Consider the following 25,416-nt stretch of genomic DNA (forward strand, 5'->3'; position numbering starts at 1 on the left):
ATAACCTTCCAAGACTGAACCAAGAAGAAACAGAAAATATGAACAGGCCAATCACAAGTAATAAAGTTGAAACTGTGATTAAAAATCTTCCAACAGGGCTTCCCTGGTGGCGCAGTGGTTGAGAGTCCACCTGCCGATGCAGGGGACACGGGTTCGTGCCCCAGTCCCGGAAGATTCCACATGCCGCGGAGCAGCAGGGCCCGTGAGCCATGGCCGCTAAGCCTGTGCGTCTGGAGCCTGTGCTCCACAACTGGAGAGAACGCAACAGTGAGAGGCCCATGTACCGCAAAAAAAAAAAAAATCTTCCAACAAACAAAAGTCCAGAACCACATACCTTCAGAGCTGAATTCTATCAAACATTTAGAGAAGAGCTAACACCCACCCTTCTCAAACTCTTCCAAAAAACTGCAGAGGGAGGAACACTCCCAAACTCATTTAATGAGGCCAGCATCACCCTGATGCCAAAACCAGAAAAAGATACTACAAAAAGAAAATTACAGACCAATATCACTGATGAATATAGATGCAAAAATCCTCAACAAAATACTAGCAAACAGAATCCAACAATACATTGAAAGGATCATACACCATGACCAAGTGGGATTTATCCCTGGGATGCAAGGATTCTTCACTATATGCAAATCAATCAATTTGATACACCATATTAACAAATTGAAGAATAAAAACGGTATGATCATCTCAATAGATGAAGAAAAGGCTTTTGACAAAATTCAACACCATTTATGATAAAAACTCTCCAGAAAGTGGGCATAGAGGGAACCTACCTCAACATAATAAAGGCCATATACGACAAACCCACAGCAAACATCATTCTCAATGGTGAAAAACTGAAAGCATTTCCTCTAAGATCAGGAATGAGACAAGGATATCCATTCTCACCACTATTATTCAACATACTTTTGGAAGTCCTAGCCACAGCAGTCAGAGAAGAAAAAGAAATAAAAGGAACACAAATTGGAAAAGAAGTTAAACTGTCACTGTTTGCAGATGACAGGATAATATACATAGAGAATCCTAAAACTGCCACCAGAAAACTACTAGAGCTAATCAATGAATTTGGTAAAGTTGCAGGGTACAAAATTAATGCACAGAAATCTCTTGCATTTCCTATACACTAATGATGAAAAATCTGAAAGAGAAATTACAGAAACACTCCTACTTACCACTGCAACAAAAAGAATAAAATACCTAGGAATAAACCTACCTAGGGAGACAAAAGACCTGTATGCAGAAAACTATAAGACACTGAAGAAAGAAATTAAATATGATACCAACAGATGGAGAGATATACAATGTTCTTGGATTGGAAGAATCAACATTGTGAAAATGACTATACTACCCAAAGCAATCTACATATTCAATGCAATACCTATCAAGTTACCAATGGCATTTTTTATGGAACTAGAACAAATCATCTTAAAGTTTCTACGGCGACACAAAAGACCCCGAATAGCCAAAGCAGTCTTGAGGGAAAAAAATGGAGCTGGAGGAATCAGATGCTCTGACTTCAGACTATACTACAAAGCTACAGTAATCAAGACAATATGGTACTGGCACAAAAACAGAAGCACAGATCAATGGAACAAGATAGAAAGCCCAGAGACAAACCCACGCACCTATGGTCAACTAATCTATGACAAAGGAGGCAAAGATATACAATGGAGAAAAGACAGTCTCTTCAATAAGTGGTGCTGGGAAAACTGGACAGCTACAGGTAAAAGAATGAAATTAGAACATTCTCTAACACCATATACAGAAATAAACTCAAAATGGATTCGAGACCTAAATGTAAGACCAGACACTATAAAATCTTAGAGGAAAACATAGGAAGAACACTCTTTGACATAAACCACAGCAAGATCTTTTTCGATCCACCTCCTAGAGTAACGGAAATAAAAACAAAAATAAACAAATCAGAACTAATAAAACTTCAAAGCTTTTGCACAGCAAAGGAAACCATAAACAAGACAAAAAGACAACCCTCAGAATGGGAGAAAATATTTGCAAATGAATCAACGGACAAAGGATTAATCTCCAAAATATATAGACAGCTCATGCAGCTCAATATTAAAGAAACAAACAACCCAATCCAAAAATGGGCAGAATACCTAAATAGACATTCTCCAAAGAAGACATACAGATGGCCAAGAGGCACATGAAAAGCTGCTCAATATCACTAATTATTAGAGAAACGCAAATCAAAACTACAATGAGGTATCACCTCACACCAGTTAGAATGGGCATCATCAGAAAATCTACAAACAACAAATGCCGGAGAGGGTGTGGAGAAAAGGGAACCCTCTTGCACTGTTGGTGGGAATGTAAATTGATACAGCCACTATGGAGAACTAAAAATAGAATAGAACTAAAAATAGAATTACTGGGCATATACCCCAAGAAAACCATAATTCAAAAAGACATATGCACCCCAATGTTCATTGCAGCACTATTTACAATGGCAAGGTCATGGAAGCAACCTAAATGCCCATCAACAGATGAATGGATAAAGAAGTTGTGGTACATATATACAATGGAATATTACTCAGCCATAAAAAGGAACGAAATTGAGTCATTTGTTGAGACGCAGATGGACCTAGAGACTGTCATACAGAGTGAAGTAAGTCAGAAAGGGCTAAACAAATATCGTATATTAACGCATTGATGTGGAACCTAGAAAAATGGTACAGATGAACCAGTTTGCAACGCAGAAGTTGAGACACAGATGTAGAGAACAAACATATGGACACCAAGGGGGGAAATCCGCGGTGGGGTGCAGATGGTGGTGTGCTGAATTGGGCGACTGGGATTGACATGTTTACACTGATGTGTATAAAACTGATTACTAATAAGAACCTGCAGTATAAAGAAACAAACAAACAAACAAAACCTAATACTAAACTTTCTTTGGGTTATTTGTATGGAAATATGTTAATATAAATGTTTCAGACATTACGTGAAATTTCTAAAAATTTTATATGTTCTGGTATAATGTTATAAGTCATAATTCTAGTTATTACTTTAAAATGTATATCTCAGAAAAAACTAAATTTCCTTGTCAATTGCCAAAAAAACGAACTAAATTTGAATTTTTTCTCAACAACTTTTTATATGTGCCTATTCCTTTTGAAAATTACTTTTTAAACAAACCCAACATGACCTAATCTGAATTATACTCAGGCCAAGTATCTTAATACTAAAATGGGAAGGAGAAAGACATGAGCAGAATTAAAAGTCATCCAAAAACATAAACCTATAAGTAATTTTAAGTCAATGCATTTTTAAAGATTCTGCCATAGGGATGATAAATAAATTTCATCTTAAAGACCAACTCCAAGCAAATGATAGTAACTGTCTAAAGTACTCTGTTAAGAGAATTCTTAAAGCTAAGTTCATTAAGCACAATTTCCCATCTATCAGAGTGGTAGATGTTGCATAGAAAACATTATTATGATAGTTTCTTAACATGTGATCAAATCACACACAAAGTGAATGATTTTGAGCAAGTTATTTAATTCTCACAGTCTCATTTCATTCCTCTACAAAATAAGAAGAAACTTAACTATATCAAAAGATTGCTGTAAGAATAAAATGTTAAAATGAAATAACATATATAAAATGCTATGTTAAAAAGTGCTTGTAAAGTGTAGAGAAATATACAATTTTTTATTATTGGGGTTTATGTCTCTTTTATATATTTACTCAGAATTCCGATAAGTTGTTCTTACCAAGTTAGCAGCACTCACATTTGAAATATCTGAAGGATCCATTTCACTTTCTATTCTTTCTTTCTCTTCTGAAAATTTGTCTTCACTTGCTTGCAAAGGTGTGTCAGCTTGCTGAGTAACTGAAACACACTCTATATCAATGTGAACGGCAGGTATTTCAGAAGTTTGCACAGAATTGTCTTGTAAGAAACTACTGCCAGAGTTCTTGACATCATCCAGTGTACTCACTGTGAACTAACGAAACATATTACAGATTGAATCAGAGATAATGGAAAATACTCACCAACTTATTTCACTCTAGAAAACCTGATTCCGCTTAACCTATCAACTGTAAAGCAGCAGTTGACTGACAGATGACTCAGTCATTTTTTGGTATGTTTCAAGTATAAGAAGAGAAACCATTAAGCAGCCACAAATTTTATTTGCACATCTACTATGTTTAGGACACCACATAGCACATAATACCAAATCTCAGATATAAAAGAGAAATACACCATAAAAAGTAGAGTATATGTCAGCATGCAGTTTCATTATGCAATTCATATTCTTTAGACTTCAATAGGCTCTCCATTCCCCTTTAGAAATATTTAACACATAACCAAGAGAAACGTAAAAACCATTTAAACAAATACAACTTATGCTGAAGTCAAATACATACCCATTTTTTAAAAACTTTCTAGTTTAGTGAATAGGAACAAGCCTTTATTTTCACTTTCTAACAGAGTACAGAAAGAATGGTGCTATGTTTTCCAGCTATACTCAGAGTAATGAACTCCAAGGAGAAGAACTAAAATCTAAAATTGTGAATTTAAAACTTACTCACATCACTACTTAAATAAACATTAGATAAACAGTGCAGTGGCCATAAAAACCCTAGTTTGATATAGTATTTATATAAATATTAAACTTGGCCAAGTCATATAAACTACTTTAAAAATCCTACTATTGGTTAGAACTTTAAAGTGTCCCAAAGTGTTCATTTTAGCATAAGCGTTATTCAAATTGCATCACAATGTTTATATTGCTACCAACATTATCCATACATCAGTCACCATGGTTTATAATCTTCTCAGTAATATTTACATTAGCATTATTGATCTTCACAATATAGTCAACGCTGTTTATTAAAAAATCAATATCAACTTAAATAACAAAATCAAAGCTAAACTATAATGTTGAAAAATATATAAAAATGCTAATTCCATTTTCAGAATGACAGTGGAGAAAACAATTATTAATATTAGCTTGGCCACCACAAGCAGTGAACTTTTATACTGAAATAATTTAACAATAATTACTCAAAAGTTCTATGTATAGACTATTTCTAAAACCTCAAAAAATCACATAAGTTTATTCATTACCCAAAATCAGCATAATTTTTATACTGTTAAATTTTATAGTTAAAATATAATACATGTACCAAGAATGCCAGATGTTAGTTAAGTGATATAGAAAGTGATTTTGTCATCAAATTTACCTACATTTAAAAGTTTCTTAAAGTTTCACCCAACAACTATGTATTGATTACTTCCTACGTATCTTTGACTCTGCTCCATATTGTGGGAAATTAAAAGGCAACATAAGATAATGCCCACAAGGAGCTTTCAATCTCATGTGGGCACAAAACATACATACATTAAAGAGTTATAAAACATCAGGAACAATGTAGGATTAAGAGCCATTATTATCATTAAGGAAAAAAACCATGGAAGTTGAGTACAGTTTCTAATAAAAATAAATATCCTACAAGTAAAAGGAGAGAATTTTAAAAGGCAGATACTATTCTGTACTGAGAAATATGACAACTATTTTACAACTTTTTTACTTAGTCCCTGTACCTTATCAAAGAATCTCTCTTATATTTCATTGGACATTTTACATAAAATTATACTAACTGAACATAAAATTTTTTTGTAAACAAATATCTTTTAAAAATGCATTGCTGGGACTTCCCTGGCGGTCCAGTGGTTAAGACTCCATGCTTCCAACGCAGGGGGTGCAGGTTCAATCCCTGGTCTGGGAACTAAGATCCCACATGCCATACAGGGTGGCCAAAAAATAATAATAATAAAATAAAAATTTTTTAAAAGTCCTGTTTTTTAAAAAAAATGCCTTGCTTAACCAAGTAAGTAAAATAAACTTCAAATGGACTGACAGAAGAGTACTGGGAATATTAACTTTAAAGAATTATTTAAATATAAATCACTCTATACTCGAATTGTAGGAAGTAAAAGTAGAGCAAGTGAAAAATTATTCTACTTTCATCACCATTTAAAATAACACTACAAATGAAGCAGGAGGACACCATTTTAACCAGTAATCAAAGTTAACAAACTTGGGCAAATTGATATGATATGCCTTTAAATGTGAGGCTAAGAACAATCACTTTATTTCTCTCAAAAATGTATAAGCTAAAGTGAATAATGAATAAACAAACTGAAGAACACTGTACAAAAAACCCACAATGTATACTTCAAAAATATTAATGTCATGAAAGACAAAGACAGGCTGAGTAACTGTCCCTGGTGAAAGACATTAAAGAAACAAAGCCAAATACAATGTGTGACTCTAGATTGGATCATGCATCATAGAAAAACATTCTATGAAGAAATTATTGGGACAACTGGAAATTTTTGAATACAGACTATAAATTCGATAACAATATTATATAAATGTCAAATTCCCCGAATTTTATAATTATAGTGTGGTTATGTAAAAGAGTTTCTTTGTTCTTTAGAGATATATGCTATAGCATTTAAGGGTGAATGGTTACGATATTTGCACATTACTCTCAAATGTTTAGCATACAATATGAGTGTGTGATATGTAAATAGAGAGAGAAAAAAATGTGGCAAAATGTTAATCTGTGACTCTACGAAAAGGGTACAGGAGAGTTCATTATTCTATTCTTGCAACTTTTCTGTAGATCTGAAATTTTTCACAATAAAAGTAAAAAATGAAGTAGAAAAATTAAGACATTCCAACATACGTATATATATCCTTTATAAAAAAGCAATAAAAGGATTTTCAGAATGTACTACCTGGGTTCTCTCTGCGAGAGGATGATCACATGAGTGTAATGAGTCTTTGAGCCGAGATTCTATAGTATTAGAAGGTCCACCTCCAACAAATTCACCTTTCTGAATACTTTTGTCAGGTAGAAGACGTACATTTTCTTTATCACTGTCATCCTTTGACCTTAATGCTTCTGTTGGTAATGAAACTTTTGGCACCACTGCTGTTGATCGTGAACGAACAGGCCTTCCTCTCTGAACAGTTTCCCATCCTTCAGCATCTTTCCGTTCTACGCAATTGAGGGAAGAAAATAAATCAAGATTTCTTTGATGATAAACATTTTCAAAAACCTACAAAATAACATTTTCCAATCTAATTCCCATTAAATATAACTAAAATATAAACATGACACTAATTACTATGCAAGGTGTATTGTGCACAAGTGTGTGTGTGTATTCTCCAGTTCCTACAACCACACTGTGGGGTAGGTATAATTATCCCTATCTTACAAATGATAAAACTGAGATTAAGACTGACCTAAGACCCTGGGACTTCCCTGGTGGTCCAGTGGTAAAGAATTCACCTTATAATGCAGGGGACACGGGTTCGATCCCTGGTCCCACATGCCAAGGGGCAACTAAGCCAGAGCACAACAACTACTGAGTTCACACCCCTCAACTAGAGAGCCTGCATGCCGCAAACTACAGAGTCCATGCACCCTGGAGCCTGTGTGCCACAACTAGAGAGAAACCCATGTGCCACAACGAAAGATCCCACATGCCTCAATGAAGATCCGGTGTGCCGCAACTAAGGCCCAATGCAGCCAAAAATAAAAAAAATAAATAAGAAATAAATCCTTAAAAAACAAAAAAGACTGACCTAAGGCCCCATAGTCAGAAAGTAATAACATTTATACTGTGCATACTATGTGCTAGAACTGTTCTAAGTGCCTTAGATGTAACTCTTTTAAATAAACCCTCTTAGAGGGTTCACAACAACCCTCTAAGATCAGTACTATCATTCCCATATTACCAGTGAGGAAACTGAGACAAAGAGAGGTTGAGTAATTTACCCAAGGTCACACACTTAGTAAAGGTAAAGCCAAGATGTAAGTCTAGGCAAATTGGTTCTGATGTCCATACCCAACGAATATGTAAAAACTACCTCCCCTTCTTTTAGAATCCAAACATAGGCCTTGGTCCAAAATCCACGTTCTTTTTCCCCTGTCTCAGTACTAACAGTATACACTGACTTAGGAAAAAAAGGTAAAAAACTATTTTAATGATCATAAGATAATAGTGTTAAATGAATGAACCCTCAATGATCTAGTCCAGTATTTCACCATACACATAAGAAAATGAGGGCCTGTATCCAAAGTCACAGAGCAAACTAGCCTAAAATAAATAAGCTTCTACCAAAATGTTTCGAAATTTCACAACCTGAGATATATATGTATACAGTGATAGCCACAATTTTTAAAATTTTATAGGCTAATTGTAATCTATCAAAATTAGTATGAAGACTTCCAGTTCTGGCCAAGATGGAGTAGCCTCACCTTCATTTCCATGTCCTCCTACTTACAATTAAGAACTCTGGAAAAAAAACATACAAAATAAGCACAGGATGATTTTAAAAGATAGAAAGTAGTAGGTGGACTGCCTAGTGACCCTGGGAATTGAAAAGCAGCACAGCAGTGAGTTCTGTTTTTGTTTATTGCTGACAGGATGCTATAAAAGTCTCCAATCCAGAAGGACCAACTGACATAGACAAAACAGGCAACAGCAAAACTTGTTTTGCCAAGCCAAAGGACAGAGAAAAGGATGGCCTAAGAAAACAGACAACCATTTTGGCAATATTCCTTCTATTCTAGCCAAACGTCAGTGGAAAACTTCCACCCCATAGTTTCAATAAGGGTAAGCAGAGAGCTGAACTTCCGTTGCCCACCTGGCAGAAGCAGATGGTGGTCCAATTCCCTCACCAAAACAATGTCAGCAAAGGTGAACAGCGAGCTGAGCTCTTACCTCCAATTGGCATTAATAACACTAAACAAAGCAGTAGGAACTGTACTTACTCAGCACTCCACTTTCCCTCACACCTAGTGTCAGTGGGAGCTGAACTTCCACACCCACCAAGCAGCAGTGAGACTTAACGAGGTAGTGAAAGTCAGAACTGGTAGACACTGACCTAGTCAGCTAGCTGGGAGGGAATCCGGGAAAAAGTCTGGAACTGCCTAAGAGGCAAGAGACCATTGTTTCAGAGTGCATGAGGAGAAGGGATTCAGAGCACTGCCTAAACGAGCTCCAGAGATGGGCACGAGCCATGGCTATCAGCACGGACACCAGAGAAGGGCATGAAACACTAAGGCTGCTGCTGCAGCCACCAAGAAGCCTGTGTGCAAGCACAGGTCACTATCCACACCTCCCCTCAGGAGAGCCTGTGCAGCCTGCCACTGCCAGGGTCCCATGATACCGGGACAGCATACCCGGGAGAACACATGGCATGCCTCAGGCTGCTGCAACGTCACAGTGGCCTCTGCTGCCACAGGCTCAAGCAGCATACCATACACCTCCCTCTCCCCAGCCTGAGTGAGCCAGAGTCACCTAATCAGCTGCTACTTTAACCCCGTCCTGTCTGAGTGGAGAAGATGCCCTCAGGTGACCTACACGCAGAGGCAGGGCCAAATCCAAAGCTGAACCTCAGGAGCGGTGTGAACAAGAAGAGAAAGGGAAATTTCTCCCAGTAGCCTCAGGAGCTGCGCATTAAATCTCCACAATCAATTTGATGTACCCTGCACTTGTAGAATGCCTGAGTAGACAACAAATCATCCCAAAATTGAGGTGGCAGACTTTGAGAGAACTGTAGACTTGGCGTTTGCTTTCTGCAAATAATTTGTTTCTGGTTATATGTTTATCTTACTTTAGTATTTAGAGTTTATTAACATTAGTAGAATTCTTTATTGATTTGGTTGCTCCCTTACTTTTATATATATATATTATTTTTTCCTTTTTTTGTGAGTGTGTACGTGTACGCTTCTTTGTATGATTTTTTCTGTATAGCTTTGCTTTTACCATTTGTCCTAGGGTTCGGTCTGTCTTTTTTTTTTTTTTTTAAAGTACATTTTTTAGTGCTGGTTACCATTGGTGGATTTGTTTTTCAGTTTGGTTGCTCTCTTCTTTCTCTCTTTTTATTTCTTTTATTACTTTTTAATAATTATTTTTCATTTTTGATTTTAATAACTTTATTTTATTTTTTCTGTCTTTCTTTTTTTCTCCCTTTTCTTCTGTGTCGTGTGACTGACAGGGTCTTGGCACTCTGACCAGGTGTCAGGCCTGTGCCTCTGAGGTGGGAGAGCCGAGTCCAGGACATTGGTCCACCAGAGACCTCCCCACTCCACGTTATATCAAATGGCGAAAACAATCCCAGAGATCTCCATCTCAACTCTTAAACCCAGCTCCACTCAAAGACCAGCAAGCTACAGTGCTTGACACCCTATGCCAAACAACTAGCAAGACAGGAACACAACCCCATGCATTAGCAGAGAGGCTGACTCCAATCATGATAAGGTCACAGACACTCCAAAACACACCACAGGACGTGGTCCTGCACACCAGAAAGACAAGATCCAGCCTCATCCACCAGAAAACAGGCACCAGACCCCTCCACCAGGAAGCCTACACAACCCACTGGGGGCAGAAAACAAAAACAACAGGAACTATGCACTTGCACCCTGTTAAAAGGAGACCCCAAACACAGTAAGTTAAGCAAAGTGAGAAGACAGAGAAATACACAGCAGATGAAGGAGCAAGGTAAAAACACACCAGACCAAACAATTAAAGAGGAAATAGGCAGTCTACCTGAAAAAAAATTCAGAATAATGATAGCAAAGACAATCCAAAATCTTGGAAACAGAATGGAGAAAATACAAGAAAACTTTAACAAGGACCTAGAAGAACTGAAGACCAAATAAAAAATGATGAACAACACAATAAATGAAATTAAAAATTCTCTAGAAGGAATCAATAGCCAAAAAACTGAGGCAGAAGAACGGATAAGTACCCTGGAAGATAAAATAGTGGAAATAACAATCACACAGCAGAATAAGGAAAAAAGAATGAAAAGAATTGAGGACAGTCTCAGAGACCTCTGGGACAACATTAAATGCACCAACATTAGAATTATAGGGGTCCCAGAAGAAGAAGAGAAAAAGAAACGGACTGGGAAAATATTTGAAGAGATTATACTTGAAAACTTCCCTAATATGGGAAAGGAAATAGTTAATCAAGTCCAGGAAGTGCAGAGAGTCCCATACAGGATAAATCCAAGAAGAAACATGCCAAGACACATATTAATCAAACTATCAAAAATTAAATACAAAGAAAGATATTAAAAGCAGCAAGGGAAAAACTACAAATAACATACAAGGGAATCACCAGAAGGTTAACAGCTGATCTTTCACCAGAAACTCTGCAAGCCAGAAAACAGTGGCAGGACATACTTAAAGTGATGAAAGGGAAAAACCTACAACCAAGATTACTCTACCCAGCAAAGATGCCATTCAGATTCGATGGAGAAATTAAAACCTTTACAGACAAGCAAAAGTTAACAGAATTCAGCACCACCAAACCAGCTTTACAACAAATGCTAAAGGAACTTCTCTAGGCAGGAAACACAAGAGAAGGAAAAGACCGACAAAAACAAACCCAAAACAATTAACAAAATGGTAAAAGGAACATACATATCAATAACTACCTTAAATGTAAATGCATTAAATGCTCCAACCAAAAGACACAGACTGGCTGAATGCATAGAAAAGCAAGACCCATATATATGTGGCCTACAAGAGACCCACTTCAAAACCACGAACACATACAGACTGAAAGTGAGGGGATAGACAAAGATATTCCATGCAAATGGAAATCAAAAGAAAGCTGGAGTAGCAATTCTCATATCAGACAAAATACACTTTAAAATAGACTATTACAAGAGACAAAGAAGGACACCACATCATTATCAAGGGATTGATCCAAGAAGAAGATATAATAATGGTAAATATTTATGCACCCAACATAGGAGCACCGTAATACATAAGGCAAATAATATCAGCCATAAAAGGGGAAATTGACAGCAACACAATCATACTAGAGGACTTTAACACCCCACTTTCACCAATGGACATATCATCCAAAATGAAAATAAATAAGGAAACACAAGCTTTAAATGAAACATTAAACAAGATGGACTTAACTGATATTTATAGGACACTCCATCCAAAAACCAACACAATAACCTTTCTTCTCAAGTGCTCATGGAATATTCTCCAGGATAGATCATATCTTGGGTCACAAATCAAGCCTTGGTAAATTTAAGAAAATTAAAAGAGTATCAAGTATCTTTTCCGACCACAATGCTATGAGACTAGATATCAATTACAGGAAAAGATCTGTAAAAAAATACAAACACATGGAGGCTAAACAATACACTACTTAATAACCAATAGATCACTGAAGAAATCAAAGAGGAAATCAAAAAATACCTAGAAACAAATGACAAGGAAAACACAAGGACCCAAAACCTTTGGGATGCAGCAAAAGCAGTTCTAAGAGGGAAGTTTACAGCAATACACCTTAAGAAACAGGAAACATCTCAAATAAACAACCTAACCTTACACCTAAAGCAATTAGAGGAAGAAGAACAAAAAACCCCCAAAGTTAGCAGAAGGGAAGAAATCATAAAGATCAGATCAGAAATAAATGAAGAAGAAATGAAGGAAACAATAGCAAAGATCAATAAAACTAAAAGCTGGGTCTTTCAGATGATAAACAAAATTGATAAACCATTAGCCAGAGTCATCAAGAAAAAAAACAAAAGACTCAAATCAATAGAAATAGAAATGAAAAAGGAGAAGTAACAACTGACACTGCAGAAATACAAAGGACCATGAGAGATTACTACAAGCAACTCTATGCCAATAAAACGGACAAACTGGAAGAAAGGGACAAATTCTTAGAAATGCACAACTTGCCAAGACTGAACAAGGAAGAAATAGAAAATATGAACAGTCCAAACACAAGCACTGAAATTGAAACTGTGATTAAAAATCTTCCAACAGAGGGCTTCCGTGATGGCGCAGTGGTTGAGAGTCTGCCTGCCAATGCAGGGGACACGGGTTCATGCCCCGGTCCGGGAAGATCCCACATGCCGCGGAGCGGCTGGGCCCGTGAGCGATGGCTGCTGAGCCTGCGCATCCGGAGCCTGTGCTCCACAACGGAAGAGGCCGCAATGGTGAGAGCCCTGCGTACCGCAAAAAAAAAAAATCTTCCAACAAACAAAAGCCCAGGACCAGATGGATTCACAGGCAAATTCTATCAAACATTTAGGGAAGAGCTAACACATCTCCTTCTCAAACTCTTCCAAAATATAGCAGAGGGAGGAACACTCCCCAACTCCTTCAATGAGGCCACCATCACCCTGACACCAAAACCAAAGATGTCACAAAGAAAGAAAACTACAGGCCAATATCACTGTTGAACATAAATGCAAAAATCCTGAACAAAATACTAGCAAACAGAATCCAACAGCATATTAAAAGGATCATACACCATGATCAAGTGGGGTTTATCCCAGGAATGCAAGGATCCTTCAATATACGCAAATCCCTGAATGTGATACACCATATTAACAAATTGAAGGCAAAAAACTATATGATCATCTCAATAGATGCAGAAAAACCTTTCGACAAAATTCAACACCCATTTATGATAAAAACCCTCCAGAAAGTAGGCATAGAGGGAACTTTCCTCAACATAATAAAGGACATATATGACAAACCCACAGCCAACATCGTCCTCAATGGGGAAAAACTGAAAGCATTTCCACTATGATCAGGAACAAGACAAGGTTGCCCACTCTCACCACTATTATTTTAACATAGTTTTGGAAGTTTTAGCCACAGCAATCAGAGAAGCAAAAGAAATAAAAGGAATCCAAAACAGAAAAGAAGAAGTAAAGCTCTCACTGTTTGCAGATGACATGATACTATACATAGAGAACCCTAAAGATGCTACCAGAAAACTACTAGAGCTAATCAATGAATTTGGTAAAGTTGCAGGATACAAAATTAATCCACAGAAATCTCTTGCATTTCTATACACTAATGCTGAAAACTCTGAAAGTGAAATTAAGAGAACACTCCCATTTACCACTGCAACAAAAAGAATAAAATCTAGGAATAAACCTACCTAAGGAGACAAAAGATCTGTGTGCAGAAAATAATAAGACACTGATGAAAGAAATTGAAGATGATACAAATAGATGGAGAGATGTACCATGTTCTTGGATTGGAAGAATCAACATTGTGAAAATGATTCTAGTACCCAAATCAATCTACAGATTCAATGCAATCCCTATCAAACTACCACTGGCATTTTTCACAGAACTAGAACGAAAAATTTCACAATTCGTATGGAAACACAAAAGACCCTGAACAGTTAAAGCAATCTTGCGAAAGAAAAATGAAGCTGGAGGAATCAGACTCCCTGACTTCAGACTATACTACAAAGCTACAGTAATCAAGACTGTATGGCCCTGGCACAAAAACAGAAATATAGATCAATGGAACAGGACAGAAAGCTCAGAGATAAACCCACGCACATATGGTCACCTTATCTTTGAGAAAGGAGGCAAGAGTATACAATGTAGGAAACACTGCCTCTTCAATAAGTGGTGATGGGAAAACTGGACAGGTACATGTAAAAGAATGAAATTAGAATACTCACTAACACCATACACAAAAATAAACTCAAAATGGATTAAAGACCTAAATGTAAGGCCAGACTCTATAAAACTCTTAGAGGAAAACATAGGCAGAACACTCTATGACATAAATCACAGCAAGATCCTTTTTGACCCACCCTCTAGAGAAATGGAAATAAAAACAAAAATAAACAAATGTAACCTCAGGATACTTAAAAGCTTTTTTGCACAGCAAAGGAAACATAAACAAGATGAAAAGACAACCCTCATAATGGGAGAAAATATTTACAAGTGAAGCAACTGACAAAGGATTAATCTCCAAAATATACAAGCAGCTCATGCGGCTCAATATCAAAAAAACAAACAACCCAATCCAAAAATGGGTAGGAGACCTAAATAGACATTTCTCCAAAGAAGATATACAGATTGCCAACAAACACATGAAAGGATGCTCAACATCACTAATCATTAGAAAAATGCAAATCAAAACTCCAATGAGGTATCACCTCACACCAGTCAGAATGGCCATCATCAAAAAATCTACAAACAATAAATGCTGGAGAGGGTGTGGAGAAAAGGGAACCCTCTTGCACTGTTGGTGGGAATGTAAATTGATACAGCCACTATGGAGAACAATATGGAGGTGCCTTAAAAATCTAAAAATAGAACTACCATATGACCCAGCAATCCCACTACTGGGCATATACCCTGAGAAAACCATAATTCAAAAAGAGTCATGGGCTTCCCTGGTGGCGCAGTGGTTGAGAGTCCGCCTGCCGATGCAGGGGACACGGGTTCGTGCCCTGGTCCGGGAAGATCCCACATGCCACGGAGCGGCTGGGCCCGTGAGCCATGGCCACTGAGCCTGCGCGTCTGCAGCCTGTGCTCCGCAACGGGAGAGGCCACAACAGTGAGAGGCCCGCGTACCGAAAAAAAAAAAAAAGAGTCATGTACCACAATGTTCACTGCAGCACTATTTACAACAGCCAGAACAAGGAAGCAACCTAAGTGTCCATCAACAGATGAATGGATATAGAAGATGTGGCACATATATACAATGGAATATTACTCAGCCATAAAAAGAAATGAAACTGAGCTATTTGTAGTGAGGTGGATGGACCTAGAGTCGGTCATACAGAGTGAAGTAAGTCAGGAAGGGAAAAAGAAATACCATATGCTTACTCATATATATGGAATCTAAAGGAAAAGAAAGAAAATGGTTCTGATGAACCTAGGGGCAGGACAGGAATGAAAACACAGACATAGAGAATGGACTTGAGGACACGGGGAAGGGAAAGGTAAGCTGAGACAAAGTGAGAGAGTTACACTGACATATATACACTACCAAATGTAATATAGCTAGTGGGAAGCAGCTGCATAGGACAGGGAGATCAGCTCGGTGTTTTGCAACCACCTAGAGGGGTGGGATATGAAGGGTGGGAATGAGACGCAAGAGGGAGGGTATATGGGGATATACGTATGCATATAGTGATACAACAGAAAGTAACACAACATTGTAAAGCAATTATACTCCAGTAAAGATATTAAAGGAAAAAAGAAAAAGAAAAAAAAAAGCCCTGGAATAATCCCAACCTGACTGTGATTTGTTATCATTTTTATTTATCGCTGTATTTAATTCACTAATATGTTGTTCAATGTTCAAGAGAAAATGTTTTATTATAATATCCTTTTTAGGTTTTGATATTAAGGTTATAAAATGATCTCTCTTTTATTCTAAGGAAGAGTTTCTTTAAGATTGAATGTATCTTTACCTAAAATGTTTGGAAGAATTCACAGGTGAAGCCATTTTGACCTGGAATTTTCTTTGTGAAAAAATGTTTCATTATTAACTCACATTTTTTTAATACTTATACATTCCTTCAAGTTTTTCTAATTCTTGCTATGCAACTTTTGTTATGTTTTTCAAGTTATTTGTTAATTTCTTCTAAATTTCTAAATTTAGTGTATAATATTGCTCATAATTTCTTTTTAATATTTTGGGGATCTGTGCCAATGCCCCTGTTTCATTCCTGGTGCTAGGCCTTGTCTCCTTTTTTTCTTGGTATTACTAGAAGTCTGTTAATTTTATTGGTCTATTTGAAGAACTACATTTTGGCTTTGTTAATTTTTCTCTATTCTCACCTGTATTTTTCCTTCCATATTCCCTGGGTCTAGCTTGTTCTTTTCTAACTTCTTGAGATGGACAGAGTATGGATTTTAGGTTTTCCTCCTTTCTAATTGGTGTAATTGAAGCTAGAAAATTTCCTCAAAGCATAGCTTTACCCTAATCCCAAAGATTTCAAATGTTCATTTTTATTCAACTGACATTTTCTAATTTTCAGTGTGATTTCTTCCCTGACTCATGGATTATTCAGATATATATTCCAAAATTCCAAAAATCTGAAAATTGTACAGCTACATTTTTGTAATTAATTTCTAACTTCATTCCACTGTGTTAAGACAGGCAGAATAAGTGCAATCATCTGAAAGTTGTTGAAACTTGTTTACTGTGTCAATTTTGGTAAATATTCCATGTGTGCTTGAATATGTATTTGGACTTACAGCCATGACAAAGTAGCCTGTATTAAAATTAATCTTCTTCCTGCCAAACAGAACTACAAGAGCTAGACGAAATATATAAATGAATTGTTTAAAGGCATTGGAAAGCAACCAGTATAGGCAAGACTTGAGGAACTACAATTCCTGAGAATAGGGACAACAACATGAGATCCACATTCACCCTAGAATTTTCCCTGAAGACTTCTGGAATTCACAGTGTAGGAAAGTGAGTTCTAGCAGAAACCAGCAGTCCTATCTAGCTAAGACAGATATTGGAGTTCGATGAGTCTAAAGAAACTGGGGCTTCAGGGGAAAAAAATCTTGGAGAGGGGGAAACTGCAGGAAAGTAAGCCAAAAGAATCTGCATTCAATCTTCCCCTAAGAAGTCTGACAACTGCTAAGCTTTGCATATACAAGGCAAGATTCCAAGACACCCAGCAGAAAACAGCAGCTGGGATGCTAATGAACTAAGCAGATATTGTAGCAACTGTATGGTGCCAAGGAAATAAAAGTTGGAACTCAGGAATGAAGTGGTCTTGGCAAGCACCCCAGGTTTTCAATTGAGACTCCAAAAGGAACAAGAAAAAACTAAAACACATCAACTTTAATAAAACCTCAAGCCAAACCTTGACAGGATTAAGGTGTTCTGCTTGTTCTCTACCTTACTGCCATAAAAAACTATATATTTTTAGAAGAAGTCTCTATAACTTTTAGTATACAATGTTAAACATTCAATTAAATATGAGGCATCCTAATCAAAAAGAGTAAAATAACTCTAAACTGCCCCAAAACTGTTTTTTAAACTAACAAACTCACAGATGGTTCAAACATTTTACTTTTCAGACACAAATTTTTAAAATAGCTATTATTAATATGTTCAAGAAAATATGGATTAGACATACAGAACAGAGGATAAGCAGAATGACTAGAAGACATATCAGTAAAAAGTTTCCAGATTGAAGTATCAAAAGGGAAAAAAATGGAAAAAAAAAGCATTAGTTGTTAGACATATCAATTATGTCAAGTTCATTAATCAGGTTGTTTAGATATTTTTGATCTTTACTGATATTTATCTACAGGTACTATCATTTGAGACACTTATGGTAAAATCTCCCAGTGTAAATATAGACTTTTTTTCAATTTTTCCTTTCAGTCCTGTCAGGGTTTGCTTTATATGTTTTAAAGATATGTTATATACATATAAATTTAGAGTTACTTTATCTCTCTGTTGAAATGACCCTTTAATAATTTTTAAAAATCTCTTAAAATGTTGCTTGGCTACTCTTATTTCATCTGGTAACAATACTAGCTTTGAACTGAATGGGGTATGTATAGAATATCTTTCCCTGCCTTTTTCTTTTGACTTTTCTACATCTTAATATTGAAGGTGTATCTCTTATAAGCAGAATACAATTGGGCTTTTTTTTTTTTTTTGTGGTACGCGGGACTCTCACTGTTGTGGCTTCTCCCATTGCAGAGCACAGGCTCTGGATGCGCAGGCTCAGTGGCCATGGCTCACGGGCCTAGCCGCTCCGCAGCATGTCACCAGGGAAGCCCCTATTTTTAAAAGTGTTATAATCTTCATTTTTTAAATTTAATATTTAGACCATTTACATTTAATGTAGGGATTGATACATTTACTTCTATTACATTATAATTCTTTTTTTGATTTGTCTTATGTGTTTTGTGTTTCTTTTTTTCCTCTTCTCTTGCTTTCTTTTGGATTGATCAAAAAGATTATTAGTTGAACATTCGTTTATTCTTCTTTGTGGTTTTCCTGAATTTATAACACAGCGTTGACTTATGTCTAATGCAAACGAGCACTTTTGTAACTTCTTAGACAATGTTAGAACCTAGAAAATATAAACTCCATTTATTCCTCTCTTATCTTTTGGGTTACTGTCATAAATTTTCATTCTACATATATGTCAAGCTCCACAAGACATTGTTTCACACAGTCAATACACATTTAAGGTTATCTGCATGTTTATTCCTTCTAGTTTTTTTCATTCCTTCATGCATTTCTGGGATGCTATCTGGAATCATTTTCCTGCCATCTGAAGAACTCTGTGGTTTTTTTTAGTGTAGGTCTGACTACAAATTCTCTCAATTTTTATTCATCTAGAACTACCTTTATTTCACCTTCATTTTTGAAGGTTATTTTTTGCTGGATGCAGAATTCTGTCTCTCCAGTTATTTTCTTTCAGCACCTTAAAGATCTCATTCCACTGCCATCTGGCTTTCATCAGCTATAAGTTGACTCTTGCTCATTTTAAAAGTCTTTTTTTTTTTAAAGCTGTGACTACTTGCAAAGATTTTCTCTTTCTTTGATTTTTAATATTTTTATTATATTGCATCTAGATAACATTTGTTTTATATTTTTCCTACTTGGAGTTTATAGTGGTTCTTGAATATAAGACAGTATCTTTTGACAGTTTGGGGAAATCTTCAGTGATTACCTCCTCAAAGGTTGCTTTTGTACCATTCATTCCATCCCTTCAGACTCCACTTACAGGTGTGCCTCTTATGCTCTTCTCTGCATTCTCCTCTCTCTCTCTCTTTTCTCTCCATGATATAGCCTCAGTATTTTCTACTGACTTAGAATTAATTCAATCCCAACTCTCCTAAATTTTAAATCTCTTCTCAGTGTGGGTAAACACATTAGTTGTTTTAAGAATTTCATTTATCTTCCTGGATTCCTCCCTTCCAGGGCACTGTGACCATAAAAAAATTTGGACTGGCTGCTATCTAGACATTTACACAGCAATCATCCTGGGATCACCACCACAGAATTATTACCTTTGCCTCTTCTCTGTACTGGCTCCCTCTGGTACTGACAGTGTCCACAGAGTTAAAAATCTTTTGAGACCTAGAATGTTTGAAAATGTCTTTAATCTACTCTCACATCTAATGGATAATTTGGCTGGACATATGATTTTAGCTTAGAAATTATTTTCCTCCAGAATTTTGAAGACATTGCTCAATTTTCTTGTGGCTTCTAGTGATAATTCTGCAAAAGCACGTGTCATTCTGATTCTTGGTCATTTGTATACAAACTGATTCTTTTCTCTAATTTTTTAGAGCCTCTCATCATCTGTAGTACTCATAAATTTACCAACTTTTTTTTTTTTTTTTTTTTTTTTGCGACACGCAGGCCTCTCACTGTTGTGGCCTCTCCCGTTGCGGCGCACAGGCTCCGGACGCGCAGGCTCAGCGGCCATGGCTCACGGGCCCAGCCGCTCTGCAGCATGTGGGATCTTCCTGGACCGGGGCATGAACCCGTGTCCCTTGCATTGGCAAGCAAACTCTCAACCACTGCGCCACTAGGGAAGCCCCTCCCAACATGTTCTGATGTCACTGCAGTTTCATCCATTATAGTGGGCACTTAATGGGCCCTTTTGGTTAAAAACTTATTATCTTTCTGTTAAACAAAATTTCCTTTAATTATTTCATGACTTCTTCCTTTTCCTTTATCTTTCTATAATCCATGTTATTCAAATAGTGGATAGTCCAGTATCTATTTTTATATAATAAGCCTAAAACTTAGCATCTTAAAATACTATGTTATTTCCATGCAATTCTTTGACTCAGGAATCTGAAGAGTGCTCAGTTTGGTGGGGGGAGGTGTAGGAGGGGGTTCATCTCATCTCCATATGGTGTCAGCAAGGGTGGTTCAACTGAGACCAGAGAATTCATGATAGCTTCACCACATGCCCAAATCTTTCATACTAGTTACTGGCTGAGACTAGGTTCTTCTCCTGGCCACTTTCTCTTCACATGGTCTCTCATTATTCAGCAGCCTATCTTGGGCTTCTTTACATGGTAGCTGGCTTCCAACAAGGAGAAAATTGAAGCTGCAAGCCCTCTTACCAGCTAGGTTGGGAATTTACCAAACCTCACTCTAGATACATTCTATTGATTATATCAAGTCACAGGACCAACCAAAGATTTAAGGCGAGGGAAAACAGAATCTACCACTTGACAGTGGAAGTGGCATGCATGCACAGGGATGAGAGAAACTGTTCACACCCATCTTTGCAGACAATCTACCACAGTCCACAATCTGGCTTCAGATTGCCTAAGTCTTCCAAGACTACCAGACATTCATCAATTAGAGAATCAGCCTTGAAGACCAATATCTCATGATCTATATCAGATTTGGATGTGTTCCTCAGGTGTGGGTTCTCTTGATCTGGAAACCTGGCAGTTCAAGTAGAAGAGGGCTTGAAGTGGAAGCAAGATTGAGGTATCTCAACATTATCTTTATCCATAGTCTTCTACTTAGTCTCATTGTTTGCAATACAGTACCCCCACCTTCCAATGTGTCTGGTATCTCTCAGGTCAAATACCATCTTTTGTACCTTCTCTAGAAACTAAACCTCCAATATTCTGTAGGGTGAGAGAGATACATCTACTCTCATCCTACTATTCAGAGTTATGGGGAAGTGGGGAGGATTCGAGATTCTTCTTATAATCCCTACCTATACCCTCACTTCCAGAGATACCTGCTCCCACCAATTTCTGATCCTTTTGGAAGTTATGTGGATCAAATTGGATTGATTGACAGTTTTGCCCACCCTCTGAGCTGAGGATTCAGCTAGCTTACTCAAATGTCACAACTGGTCTTGCTATTTTCCAACTTTCAAAAATTTGTTCATATCATCTCTTCTGTCTCTTTTTCCTTAAGTCCTTTCATATCATTTTAGTTGAGTCTGGGGAAAAAGCAAAGTAACTGCATGTGCTCACTCTATCATTTTTAACAAAAATTAATTTTATAGCATATCATTACAAACTTGAGTACTATACCTACTGTAATTATAAATTACTTAAGATATACACCATAATTCACTGTGCAAAACAGTGCATCAAAACCCCACAACTGAAAACCAAAGTGGTCAAAAACAAAATTCCTTGGTATATTAACGAGTATTTTTAAGCCTAGTCATAATGAAGATCTATCATTTCACTTCAACCAAACGGGTCACACTCATAAATAATCTGAGAGTACTGCTTTAAACAAAACCATGATACATGCTAATACTATAATTCCTTTAAGTTCTTTTGCAGTTTTGATTTTTTAACACATTTCTCTCAGACTTTCAAGACACAGACACTAAACTTCATGATTCCACATTTTCCTACCTTTTCCTAAGAAAGAACTCATACCAACTCTCAATTTTCTACTTTCTCAATAGAGAAAGCAAGGGCAATATATTCCATAAAAGTAAGGTATATATCTGAAATAAGCCAATAGCACTTACTGAGACCAAAATGGAAAAACAGCGCAACAACAACATCAATAATGCAAAGGTGGCAATACCTTTGTTATATCCAATAAAACATTTCTTTATGAACCAAAAAACTCCAAAGTGATCCTTCATTGGATAGAAAAGAAAGCAGTATTCTCAAGTTGTTCCTTAACTAATAAGACAAACTCATTATTACTTACTATCACTCTAAAATCTAAGCCTCTAAAGATGTATAAAAATCCACTCTGGATTTATGAAGGAAACTCCTATGGCATCAATTCAGATGAGTCTTCAGAATTACAGCCCTTCTATTTATTTTTGCCCCTTTATTATTCTGATGGTATGGAAAGCAGATATGTGAGTAAAGATAAACACATGATATTATTTTAGTACCCAAACAATATTTAAACATTAATGAAATGAAGTACTGACATGACATTTTAAAGTGTATACTACCTAGAAGATGAACTACTTTATTTCTTTTCTACTTACAAATGAACTGACAAAAGATATCATTCTCCTTAAAGTTTACACAGGGCAAACCTGAGACTAGAATGACCTCCAAAAGTTTTCATACAGTTTTTAAGACGATTTTATGATTTTAACTAAGGCAAATTAACATCATATAAATGATGCACAAAGATAAATATATAATGTTATTAGCACCAAATTCAAATAAAATAAATATCTTCACATAAATCTACTTGTCTAATACATACAAAGGTTGATTCAAAGTCACTTGCCATTTTTGCGGGAAGGCTTCTGCACTGTCATTGGTGGGCAAGACTGGGCAGGTGCTACATCCGAAGAAGCAGTAGAGCCTGTATGATGAGCCTTTACCTTGTCAGCCCAACTGACACCTGTGGGAGCCAGACGCGGAGCAGCCACTGTGCCAGATGAACCCCTATGGAGAAAATGACAGCATTTAATAAATCAAATATAAGTTAAAATTTTAAATATATAGTTAATATATTTAAATTTTAAATGCATTATGTGTGTGTGTGTGTATCCACATATATAGAATAACATACTACCACAGCAATTTAAGGTAAATATACTCATAAATTTATCTTCTTCTAATACTTCATTAATATACCATAACATATTATATGGGAACAAATATAACAAAAAAGCTCTCACCAGACTGGTTTAAAAGAAAATTTCAGTTAAATGGGGAATCTTAAAAAAAATGTACATATTTTTTATTTAAAATTTTATTTTCATTTAAAACTCATAACTTTTAATATAAATGTGCATTAATTTGCCAATTTATCAATGTACGCATTATTAAAACAGGCTTTTTTTGTGTATATTATTTCATACATGATGCCTCATTGACAATGGCCAATTTTGTTTTCTTTAAAATGGAGTGATACTTTAGTGACATCTATTAAATAATCTTAGTACACAATCGTCCTCAATTTTAATAATAATTTCCCCAATCTTTCACAGTTGTCCTATCCACTCATCTGACAGCAAAACTTTAACAGTTCACTTTATGAAAGCTTTCCAAAAACTTATCTTAGTTTTCACAGAAACAATGACTCTTTTACACTCACATTTTAGTGGTTTACTTAATATTTAAGTTATGAGTTATTATATAGACAACTTGAGTAAACAAGTTTGGTAACTAACTGCATAGTCTAAAGCATTTAACTCAACCAGGAAGAACAGAATTGCGCATATATACTAAAGTAAGCCCATAAGCCACAATCTTTCAGCATGCTTAAACATGTTTTACAATGATAATAAAGAGTCTCAATTAATCCAATGACATAATACATGGAGATCAGTATGAGAACCTTTACTATGCATGCATTAAAGACTTCCAGGTTAAAATAAACCATTTACTATACAATACTCTGAACCACAGACTAATGGACTGCATTACAGAGAAATTTCCCTTAAACTGGTGATACAATATAAAAACATTTGGTTTTATTTGCTTATATGTCTTTCCCCCACTCCACTAAGGTCCAATTATTATAAGGTTCCAAAGTCCATCAACCTTCACCTAAGGCAATATTATCTAATAATCTCATATGAAAGCAAAAAATTGGTTCTACTGAATAACACTTTATGAGCTCTTAGTAAGGGCCAAGTATTGATACAATGCCAGATGCTTGTGATAGACAAGATATGACAAACATCTTGCCTTAAAGAAGGTCATAATATAAGTACAAAGAGTAAACAAACATTAAAAATTTTAACACACTGAGGGTTTGAGGCAGCTGCTGTCGTGGGGTGGATAAGGCAAATCAGCAAGCCACTCCAGTAGCCAGTCACAGGAGAGCAATGCTTTGGACCTGCCATCAGCTTATGACATACAGGATTATGTGTTGCAGAGACCCAGCAAGGAGGTCTACAGTGAGGCTTTTAGTCCTGAGGGAGCCCTTTCTATTCCTTGCTCTTGTGATGTAGATCCAGCTGTGTGGCTGACAGGGTCTTGGTGCTCCTGCCTGAGCCTCTGAGGTGGGAGAGCCAAATACAGAACACTGGACCATCAGAGACCTCCCAGCCCCACATAATATCAATTGGTGAGAGCGCTCACAGACATCTCCGTCTCAATGCTAAGACCCACATGCACCCAACGGCCAGCAAATTCCAGTGCTGGATGTCCCATGCCAAACAACTAGCAAGACAGGAACACAACCCTATCCATTAGCAGAGAGGCTGCCTAAAATCATACTAAGTTCACAGACACCCCAAAGCACACAACCGCATGTGGCCCTACCCACCAGAAAGACAAGATCCAGCCCCACCCACCAGAACACAGGCACCAGTCCCCTCTACCAGGAAGCCTATACAAGTCACTAAACCAACCTCACCCACTGAGGGCAGAAACTGAACACAACAGGAACTACGAACATGCAGCCTGCAAAAAGGAGACCCGAAACACAGTAAGTTAAGCAAAATGAGAAGACAGAGAAATACACAGCAGATGAGGGAGCAAAGTAAAAACCCACCACACCAAACAAATGAAGAGGAATTAGGCAGTCTACCTGAAAAAGAATTCAGAGTAATGATAGTAAAGATGATCCAAAATCTTGGAAACAGAATAGAAAAAACAGAAGAAATGTTTAACAAGGACCTAG

The 25,416-nt window shown here is 36.6% G+C and overlaps 1 protein-coding gene across 2 annotated transcripts in view; it reads right to left on the minus strand.

Annotated features, from left to right (window-relative positions):
* Nucleotides 1-25,416, minus strand: part of SCAPER (S-phase cyclin A associated protein in the ER) — a 504,096-nt gene that overhangs the window by 348,052 nt on the left and 130,628 nt on the right. The window contains exons 8-10 of one of the 2 annotated variants that reach the window (XM_004276347.3): nt 23,065-23,225; nt 6,788-7,050; nt 3,765-3,980 (exon numbers count right to left, since the gene is read on the minus strand). In XM_004276347.3, coding sequence (XP_004276395.2) covers nt 3,765-3,980; nt 6,788-7,050; nt 23,065-23,225 — 640 coding nt within the window. Of the gene's footprint in view, nt 1-3,746; nt 3,981-6,787; nt 7,051-23,064; nt 23,226-25,416 lie in introns of both variants that reach the window. The other variant, XM_033440145.2, reaches the window with a different exon arrangement.

Source organism: Orcinus orca, chromosome 2 (genome assembly GCF_937001465.1).
Source record: "Orcinus orca chromosome 2, mOrcOrc1.1, whole genome shotgun sequence".
Lineage (NCBI taxonomy): Eukaryota > Metazoa > Chordata > Mammalia > Artiodactyla > Delphinidae > Orcinus > Orcinus orca.